The sequence below is a fragment of the Pyrus communis genome, chromosome 9, assembly GCF_041283825.1.
Source record: "Pyrus communis isolate YQ-2024b chromosome 9, ASM4128382v1, whole genome shotgun sequence".
Classification (NCBI taxonomy): domain Eukaryota; kingdom Viridiplantae; phylum Streptophyta; class Magnoliopsida; order Rosales; family Rosaceae; genus Pyrus; species Pyrus communis.
In genome coordinates this window covers 14,738,471-14,749,393 of record NC_142573.1, presented here as the reverse complement: position 1 = coordinate 14,749,393, position 10,923 = coordinate 14,738,471, and the positions used below count along the sequence as shown (strand labels likewise).

Below are 10,923 nucleotides of genomic sequence, written 5' to 3'. Positions count from 1 at the left end.
TGCTTTGGTTGCTAATTGAACACCATGAGTTGTCATTTCCTGTACACATAACAATACAAACATTGCTTCATAACCTGTCAACATTGCTTCATAACCTAACAACACACCCAATTTTTCCACAAATTTCACATATATCCATCAATTTCATATAATTTCATCAACAAGCATGCATAATTAACCACAAATACTAACTTAATTAATCAGAATTAACATAACAAATTTTAATTCTAGGGTTCTATTTTCAAAACTCACCAATTTTGAAATTGACTTTGGGAAGTCGAATATGATGTTGGTTATCATGCAAGGACTATGAACCCAGCTCGAATCAAGCACACATTGTGTCCTTTCTGTGGAATCGACTAGACATCCTCGAACCAAATCGCCTAATTTTCTAAACTATTGTGTGGAAGTGCATTTTAAAATCTTTAGATACAAAGCTGAACTCTTTGGTTGTTGGTAACAGGCCTGGAAATTCCTGACACGGCCTGATAACCTAACAAAACACGACACAAAATTAACAGGTGTTCGGGTCAACACGATAACGAATCGGGTTGTTATCGGGTAACCCGATAAGCACCTGTTAAGATAACGGGTTGGTTCGGGTATACACATGAGTAACAAGATACACAATAAGCAAAATATTAATTTAATAATTTTTTAACCCTTAAAAAAAAAGGAAAATTAATGAAAATAGCTTGAAAACTTTGAGTTTTAACGATAAGGACAAAAATAAAGGGTAAAGTGAATAGTACCAGGCTTGACTTTTTAGTGTAAAAATGTGGTTTTTCGTTACAGTGAACAGTACCGCGGGCTTTTCGTTAAAACTCCCAAAAAAATACTATGATAATTATATATATATATATATAAATTTAACAATTTTATACCCCTAAAAACTATAATAATTATATTTATATATTTTTTAAATTAAATTTAAAAAATTGGTGACCATTGGATCGGTTGAGATTTAATCTCAGTTGTCCATTGTGCATTAGGTTGGAGGCTATCCTTCTCTTCTCTCTCATTCACTCTGATCTCTCCAGTCCAGACTTATTCCTGCGCCGTCTCCTTAATCCGCATCTCTCTTGCATATCCTTGCACATTTAATATTTTGTAATAGACTAGTAGCGTATGGATGTTTTTTTTATTAGGCTCTTATTTTCGAGTGTAGATGTAGTACTTAAATGACAAATGTGGTTTAATGTTTTGAAGTAATATTTATGTGGCAATGTGTGTTATGTGCAAATTTAAGAAACAAAAATATATTTTTCTTAATGAGTCGGGTCACTTTAGCTGTTGGGTAAAGTGACCCGACCTGTTAAGGATCTGTTAAGATAACAGGTATGACACGACACGACTCGTTAAGATAACAGGTGTTACACGAACACGACAGACACGACCCATTTACCAGGCCTAACTGTGGTCAAAAAAGAAAAGAGAGTGAAGACAGAGGTAGGAGTTCTCAAACCGAGGTGGTTAAAGATCCAATTCAAGTTAATAAAAAAGGCGTTGAAAGCAAGTATAAAAGAGAAGCAAAGTCAATATCAGAGACGCACCAGTGGCAATTGTCCATTACCACAAGGTACACAACAAAATTAATTATAGCTTATGCTTTGCCTCACAAGATACTCGTGGTAGTAATATTTAGGATTATTCTGTAGTTGTCCAGGTTTTGCCTTACCAATGCCGAAGAATGCACAGAGGCCACACCGTGCGAGCTGTCGATGATGTTACCGATGCAAAAGAAAATGCTAACCGTGTGCCTAATTCGCAACCAACTCAAAAGTAACAGTAATGTGATCGTCGAAAATTTGGGAATGTTAGACGCTTTTTACAAATATATGCTCAATGCCCCATTAAAGACAGTTTGAAAAGTAATTTGCGGCGGGTCTTTTTTTATATACAAAATGTGTTAAGTTTGCATGAGGATAACTATTGTTTTGTTGTGGCCAAAGTTGGTTGTTTTAGCATGTATATGTGTGTCACAACACTGATGAAAATTGTGATGCACTGTGATGCACTAACTGTGACTTGTGATGAATGTATATGAATATTTGTGATACCTTATGGAAATTTATGAAAATAACACTTGAATCAATTAATGAACCTTGATATTACAATATCACTTTAAAAAGTGGAAAAAATGTAAAAAATGACGAAACCTAAATTCTAAGAAGGCAAACTTCACCCTAAGGATCTTCGGGGGTCTTGTTAGCAGCCTTTACAAACCTAATCCCTTCCGGCTTAACGTATACATCATGAGGTTCATCAAATCGAAGCCCGGGCAAAAGTCCTGGTTTGTGAATTGAGTCAATTTACAACATATGAAATAGTTCAATCCTTCAAGGTCTTTAACCACTTGACTTGCTACTCTAGAGCGACAACTTATGGACCAATTGGCCACTGAAGGCCAATTCATTCACATGCTCCAAGAGGCCAAAGCAGGATGCCCTAAAGGCAGCAAGTTGTGCCTCATTAAACTTCTCACGTATCAATCCTAACACATTGGGCTCTTGGGACAGTTTGTTAACCCTTTTTCGTACAGGAATCTTTTTCTTTGGTTGCTTATTAAACACCGTGAGTTGCCATTTTCTGTACACATAACATACAAACATTGAACACAACCAAATTCAACAAGATACACCCTTAATACAACCAAATTCAACAATATACATATACAACAATCTGTCAACAAGTTTTTATTGCTATACATCTACTGTGAACAACGCATCATGACTTAAGCATTATCAACTCAATTAATAAAATTAAACAAAATTTCATCAACAAAAATCAATCCCAAGTCAACACTACAACTTCAACAAAACTTAAAGACATCACACTTACACAACATGTCAACATCGCTTCATAACTTCACAACGCACCCAAATTTCCCACAAATTTCACATATATCCATCAATTTCAAATAATTTCATCAACAAACATGCATAATTAACCATGAACACTATTAATTAGAATTAAAATAGCAAATTTTCAAAACTCACCAATTTTGAAATTGAATTAAGGAAATCAAATATGATGTTGGTTATCATGCAAGGACTCTGAACCCAGCTCGAATCAAACAAGCATCACATCCTTTTTGTGGAACCAAATGGACACCCTCGAACCAAACGCGCCTAATTTTCTAAACTGTTTTGTGGAATTGCAGTGAGGTTGGAGACGACAAGTATAACACAACTACGACTGTGTTTCGAATGGCAAGGAAATTTTCAAGGTGAAGGAAGTTTGAAATCGCTCGTGGGAGATGGAGAGTTTTGGACATTAAGAAGGTAACTGTCAAGGAAAAAGAGACTTTAAATTCAGAAATTTTAAAACAATTGTTGGGTATCGTTTTGAATTAATGATGAGTTATTTATGAACTGGTTTCACTCTAAACTCATTTTTATGGATTTATTCAACCTTTTAGATTTGATCAAACAAATCTAATTCGATCCACTTATCGAATTCGTCATTTACGAGATTCGAACGTAATACCAAATTTTGCAATTTTAACCGTCGCTCGAGTGAATATAGGTTTTTGCCGCTAGCTCAACCGCCCGCCCTTGCAAACCGAGAGAGAGAAAGAGAGAGAGCCTTGAGAAGAGCAATCACCGTCCACCCCCAATCTCAAATCAAAACTCCAAATAAATTTTATTCGATTCACAATCACCGAACCCTTCAAAGAAGTAGAAGAAGAAGGGGATTGTTGAATTGTTCAGTCGTTCAATGAGTGGTAGCAGTAATAGTACTGTTAGACCACCAGCAGAAGACGCTTGGCTTCACACTTACAAATCCTTACTTCCTCAATGGAAATCCATCTCTCACTCCCACCAGGTTCCTTTTCCCTTTCAAAATTTATCAATTTACTTGTTAAATAGCTTTCATGTCTCTGCTATTAATTTAGTTCAATTTTTCAATTTCTGGATTTCAGAAAGTAAATTAATTTCGTGGGTTTTTATTTCTTTTTGTATTTGTTTTTACGGAAAATGATAACTGGGAAATAAATTTTTGTGGAGTGGGGAGACAGTTTGATGGTTTTTGAGATTAAATTCAGTCTTTCGTTTAGAATTAGCACATAAATAAAACCCAGTGAATTCTCAAAAAAAATTGTAATTTAATGGCAAAACAAAACCAATTATTTGTTAAATGTAAACTTCTTGTTTAAAAGAATCTTCTTTCCATTGGGTATTGCTTAAATACGTGCATACACATGTGTAGTAGTGTTTATGTGACTTTGTTCGAGTTGAATTACCTTAGTTATAGTGTTTGTTGATTTATGAGGAATTCTTTTGCAGTCAATAATCCCAATTTCGATATCCAGAGTTAACCAATTCGATGCGGGAAGGCTGGACATTGAAATGTCAGCCATGTTGAAAGAACAGTTGGTTAAGGTCTTCTCCTTAATGAAGGTACCTCTCCTGGTCTTGGCTTATAGTGCTAGTGCTCAAAGCGAGTAACCATGTATAGCTGTTACAGAATCCCTAAACTGTTATTATTTTCATTGGGATTAGCCAGGAATGTTATTTCAATATGAAGCAGAACTTGATGCTTTCCTCGAGTTTCTTATCTGGCGGTTCTCAATTTGGGTAGATAAACCTACTCCAGGAATCGCTCTCATGAATCTGAGGTATAGAGACGAGCGTGCTATGGTAGCAAGAGGGAAAGGTAAGAACTTCTGGAAATTTGTTGCATATGTTAAGCTGGCTCTAGGTTCTAGACAAAGTTGTGATCAGTTTGGCTAAGGAAGAACCAAAGAAGATGAGCTTTCTGAATAGTCTTGTCTTGGCACTGATTTATATGAGTCATTGTGGCTTAAAAACAATGGTATTGCTTCTTTTGGCATTGGTAAATGGAGTTATATCCTCCTAGACGATTCTGATTTGTTTGGTATGCATGCACTTTGTCCTAGATTGATCCAATGTTGCTGTTTTAGGTGATATACAATAACCAAATAAGTATTGATATTGTTATATTTCTAGAAAAATTTGCTTTTTCTTCCCTATGTTTGTTGTTAACAAATATGATTATACTCTCACAACAGAATAACAAACGTACACCAACTTTATATGATACAGCTGAACGAACATTCTGGACTTTGTTAAAATAGAAGTTTACAATTCCAGATCATTGTCTGATGTAGTAACCAGGCTTTTCCTAAATTACCCAATCACAAATTGATCTGTGAACGGATATATTTTGTCTGATGTGTGCAATTTGCTTTTTTTTTTTTAATTTTTTTTTTTATTTTTTTAATTTTTATTTTTTTAATTTTTATTCAGCTTGTTTAAATTACATCCTAATTACATGTAGTATTTCTATTTGTTATGCTTACGGTTTTTTCTTCAACTTATATATAGTCAGAACGGGTTTGGAAGGACCTGGACTTACAGTTGCGCAGAAGCTTTGGTATTGTGTTGCTACTGTTGGTGGTCAATACATATGGGCTCGTTTGCAATCATTTTCTGCTTTCCGTAGGTGGGGCGATTCTGAACAGGTATTGTTTTCTTTTCAATCTTTTCGTTGCCCTTCATTACAACGCATGGAGAATTATTGAAATGGGCAAATGAAGCGCTCTGCATTTGTTCAGAGGTCAGTGGCACGAGGAGCATGGATTCTGATACAACGTATAGAAGGACTTTACAAAGCTGCCTCATTTGGCAACTTGCTTTTATTTCTTTACACAGGAAGGTATGGATTTGATACTTGAAAGATGGTTTTCATTGAATCAGTATACTCATGTCTGCATGCTACTTTGAGCCAATTTTTTCAGAGACTGAGGCTGCATTTTGTGGAGAGAATTAGATTTGGGTAGGATAACTCACTAGATTCTAGGCATATGGAAGAAAGAAATGGAGGAACCTTCCAAACTTTGTCCAAATTGAAGGCTGAATTTGCTTCATGAGTAATCCATCTGCTACCATCAAACTTGGACAAAACATGTAAACCGTCATCCATTTCTTTCTTCAGTATGCCTTGAATCTAGTGACTTATCCTATCCTAGGTTGCACGGACACTCCGAAATGCTGAAGTGTTAGACGCATCGGACACGGTCAAGACACGGCAGGGGCTTTTTTTAAATTTAAAAAACATTTTCACGGTAGTGTTGTAAATACCAAAGCTTATAAAACCTAAAGTTTATAAGTTTGGGGGCAGTTTTGTACATATCGAAACTCCTGTACTCCAAAATTAGAAGTAAGCATTCCATATTTTGATTGAATTTTGTGTATTTTGAATTTTTCATTGACTATTGTCTATTGCAAAGATAATAGAGGTTGATAATTTGATTGGGTGTGCATAATTTGAATTAGATGTTGATTAATTTGATTGGGTGTGTTGTTTTTAATATACGTAATATTTATTATAAATTTATTATATTTTAATCATCGTGTCCTAGCGGTGTCCGTGTCCTTATTTTTTAAGATTTTGCCGTGTCGCCGTGTGTGTGTCCGTGTCTGTGCAACATAGATCCTATCAAGCCAGTCCTTAACAAAGCTTGGAGTATAAGTGCACTACATTTAGAGTTGGTAGTTTATGTTAAAACATATAACTGAACTTGTAGTATCGTATGCAATATTTTTTAATGGAAATCGAAATTTTCTTTACTTCCATTTTATATAGGTCAACATGTTGAAGCTACATGTGTGATATAATAATGTGAGAATTTTTTCATGTGATGTTCTTAGTGTGATCTAGGAATAACATTTTCCTTGGCAAGCTTGCAGAACTTTTCATATTACAAGTTGGTGATGCAGGTATAGGAATCTAATTGAAAGAGCTTTAAGAGCTAGGCTGGTCTATGGGAGCCCTAATATGAATAGAGCAGTTAGCTTTGAATACATGAACCGCCAGTTAGTATGGAATGAATTCTCGGTATGCCCTTTTTATTTGATTTATCACTTTAATTATTGTGTGAGGTGAGTTTACATTCGTAGTTTGAGGAATTGTCACTCTGAAGCACACCAAGTAATTCTATCTATGATTTGGTAGTAGGGGATTTAGACTTAAAACAGCTGATGTTTAGTTGATACTCGAAAAATTCTAGGATATTTGAAATTTCGTCTCAATACTTATTTTGTCATTTGGGGTCATTTCACTGTCTCATGCGTTATTTTGCCGTCTGTCGCAAGTGAATAGTGGTTAAGGGTTCTTAAGAACGAAGTATATGTGCAGTCTTTCCTTTTGTCGGGTTTGAATCTTTGGTAAAAGGGATTTGTTCTCGATAATTATGATTTTGCGGTTTTTCTATACTGGTGAGCAGTTAAATATGATATGGTAGACATATGAGAACAGTTCTATTATTTGAAATTATGTTTTCCACATTTCACCAATTAGAATCAGCATAGCATCTGCTTCCCTCTCATTTAATGCATTCATAGAGGGAGACTCAGGGTTCTGTATTGATGGATTTGTATTTAATTAGGGTTGTAGATACTTCTATTTTTCGATATGATAAGTAGTATAAAAAACCATATTATAAAGGATCTTCTCCCAAATGTTTCCTTGCTTAAGAGAAGCTATTTTGTCTGTAAGTAAAAAATTAAGCTCGCTCTCTTTTAGTTCCGGGTTAATGGTATTTAGTGGTTTCTAGAGATCATGTGTCAATTTTATCTCTGCCACTGCTCATACTGCACGAGCTTCGGCCTCTTTTTCCTGCCTAGGTTGCATGCGTCTTGGCATGTACTTGCATTGGTATGAAAACAGATACCTACACAAGTACGCTGATTTTTTGTTTGCAATATTTTGTCTATTCGGACAAAGCAAAAACATTTTTAGAGTTCTTTCTGCAAGGAAAGCTCTTGGTTATGTGCTCAATCCTTAATCCTTCTTGCATGGTTTTAAATACACAAACCAAGGATCAAGGTTAACCAAATGTACATATGCAGTCATTCTCCACCTTACAGAGCAAAAACATTTTCAAAGTTTTGGATTTGCGAGGGAAAGTTCTAGATTTTGTACCAATCCTGAATTCATAACCATGACTCATACATCCATGGCATTCTTTTAGATGTTGAAACTAGAGAAGAAAAAAAACAATATTAATTACTTGATTGGCCTGTTGCAAATGTATCCACTTCCCACACGTGCATGTGTGCGCGGGCTTCTATTTAAATTTTTTGTTCTGCATAATGGTCTTTACAGCTTTGCCTCATGATTTGTTGTTCTGCTGTCCAATTTTGGTTTACTTTATGGAATTTCGGCCATAACATCGGATAGAACTTAATTAGTCCTTGTGCTGATGGCAGGAGATGTTATTGTTACTTCTTCCTCTTCTAAACTCATCCTCTATGAAAAAACTTCTTAGTCCATTTTCCAAAGATAAATCATCAAGTTCAAAAGAGGATGACCTTACTTGCCCCATTTGCCAGGCCAGTCCAACCGTTCCATTTCTCGCTCTTCCATGTGAGCACAGGTGCGTCACTAAATCTGATCCCTCTTTTACTTTTTCTTATTGAAAGAAAGCTACTTTTGAGCGAGGAACAAATTCGTCGGATCAAATGATGATTTACAGTAAAATTTAATATTGATGAAATAATTGTTCATGTTCGGCAGATACTGTTATTACTGCCTTAGGACGCGGTGTGCTGCTGTCCCAGCTTTCAGATGTTCCAGATGCAATGAGCCCGTGGTCGCAATGCAGCGGCATGTTAGCGAGCCAAAGCAATGATTCGTTACAATGGAGAAGCAAAGCACTTAATAAGTACAAGGGTACAAAATAATGCTTGAAAGTAGCATTGCTTTATTTTCCTCCTCCTAAGAAAAACCTATGAATTGGGGGGAAAATCAATATGAAATTTAGAAATCATGTTCCTTTTAGAATCATTGATTCATCTATTGATTAGAGAGAGCTTCATTCTTTACCCTTTTGATCCTTGTACGTCCTTGTCTGTTGTACCTTTTTGTATATAATTTATCTGCTTTGAAACTTAATGCTATTCCATAAAATATGTAATATAATTTCATATGCAATTGGGTTTATAAAAGTCACGAATCTAGTTAATTATGTCGTTTTTAGACTTATTTGCCGCGTATCTGCTTTCAAGATATCCATAAATTGTTTTGTCACGTGTCCAGTGAGTGGAAATATCGTTGTTTTTACATCGAAACGACGCGCATATTGTTTTCAAATTGTTCGTTTTGTGCTTCGTGTTATCAATTATGTGATATAAATATAAATATATATATATTTTTTTTTCAAAATTTAACCGTTAAATTTGGCTTTAATGAAATCCTATGATTGAGATTCAGTGGCATGTGATTTAATCTCAGCCACAGAATTTCATTAAAGTCAAATCTAATGGTCAATAGAGTGTTCTTATTTTTTTTTTAAATGGGGATCCCTTCCCTTAAGGGAAATTTTATTTAAACCCATATAACCTCTTTTTACACCCAACTTGAATTTTAAATGTGAATTATCTTTTCTACTCTATTGCATAATTACTATCAAATACAAGATGAAATTAACAATAAAATTAAAATTTATTAATAAACCCACTCAATAATCAAACCCTATCATCACATTAAACCTTACGATCACGTAATATTTATCGTACATTCATTCTAGCTAAACCCTTGTAACGCTTTCATAGAGAAAAATATGCTCTTCTTGACCAATGGATGATGATTTTAAAGTTGTGAATCCTCCAACTAAGGTATGAATCGATTTATGCAAATTTTTTTCATTTGATTTCAATTTTTTTAGGATTTAGAAACAAAATTAACACCTTTTCTATTACACTTGCCCAGAAACTAAATCTAAGTTTAAGTCCGTAACAATAAATGTTCAATTTATAGCCAACACTAGAGATGTAATTTTCTTGGCTTTTGGCTGACAACTACAACATAGATTAGTATTATCCAAACCCTTCTACTTGTTTCTGTGAAAGCAGTTAATCTTCTTGGCAAGTAAGATGCGAAAATTGACTAAAACATTGACACACAACAAACTATTTTTATGATTTCTAAACTACACGTTGTCTATTTTATATAACTTAACCATTGAATACAATTTATACCTAGCTCTAATTAATTAAGCTTGAACTTGACAAATGCAAGAGCAAGGATCAAACAATAGCACCGAGATGACACAGTTATTTAAACTCGACTTAATTGTATATCAGAATGACGAGTATTGCATCATTTTCAGTATCCACTAGGTCCTTGCCTTTGTGTATTAGAGTGGCAAATATGCAACAAAGATTAAGTATGAGACAAATGGGCAAGAGATGTTACTCTCTTTACGCCTTGAATAAGTTCTAGAATATTGATTTCGGGTTTTTGTTTTCTAAATGGGGGTAAAAAGAAATTTATATATTGAAGTGGGTTTATGAGGGTAATTTAGGTAGTAAAGTTGGGTTTAAAGTGATATTAATAGTTTGATTAAAAGTAATATGAGTTTAGAGAGTAAGTTGAGTTTAGAGAGTAAGTTGGGTGTAGACAGAGGTTACATGGGTTCAAATAAAATTTCCCTTCCCTTAAAAGGCTTGTGTGTGTGTGTGTGTGTATATCACTTGGACCGTTTTGACTCGCATATTATTTTCAGATGTCCCCAAAGATCTTTCATGGCCACTACTTCGGCCAATATCCCTTCTTTTCTTTGGAAATGGCTGTGGAGTATGCATGTGTTACCAAAAATTAACTGTTTTATGTGGAAGACACTTCATGAGGCTCTTGCTACCATGGCGAATTTATTTTAAAAAAGATCCTTTTCATCTCCTATATGTCCTATCTGCAACACTCAAGAGGAGACCATTGAGCATCTCCTACTTCTCTGTCCGTGGGTTGAGTTGGTGTGGTTTGGAGGAGCTTTGGGTCTAAGGATACAATGTGCGGATGTCACCACCTGGGCAACCTAGCTTTCGATTTGCTTAGAGGCGGCTCCTGGATCGAAGATTGATAAGAGACGCTTGCTGTCTTATATTGCTTTTACAT

The 10,923-nt window shown here is 35.0% G+C and overlaps 1 protein-coding gene across 1 annotated transcript; it reads left to right on the top strand.

Annotated features, from left to right (window-relative positions):
• The first annotated feature begins 3,512 nt into the window (after positions 1-3,512).
• Positions 3,513-8,975, top strand: LOC137740044 (peroxisome biogenesis protein 2). Its single transcript, XM_068479831.2, has 8 exons — positions 3,513-3,828; positions 4,290-4,403; positions 4,506-4,659; positions 5,352-5,488; positions 5,582-5,682; positions 6,747-6,864; positions 8,238-8,404; positions 8,545-8,975. The coding sequence occupies exons 1-8, from the start codon at positions 3,721-3,723 to the stop codon at positions 8,657-8,659; spliced, it is 1,014 nt and encodes a 337-aa protein (XP_068335932.1). The 5' UTR covers positions 3,513-3,720; the 3' UTR covers positions 8,660-8,975.
• The last annotated feature ends 1,948 nt before the right edge of the window (positions 8,976-10,923 follow it).

Bases quoted from the DNA above. Each gene is read 5' to 3' on its own strand.
- LOC137740044 (XM_068479831.2), top strand. From the start codon at position 3,721: ATGAGTGGTAGCAGTAATAGTACTGTTAGACCACCAGCAGAAGACGCT. The intron at 4,660-5,351 runs GTAAGAACTTCT...ACTTATATATAG, and splicing joins TATGGTAGCAAGAGGGAAAG to TCAGAACGGGTTTGGAAGGA. The intron at 5,683-6,746 runs GTATGGATTTGA...TTGGTGATGCAG, and splicing joins TTATTTCTTTACACAGGAAG to GTATAGGAATCTAATTGAAA.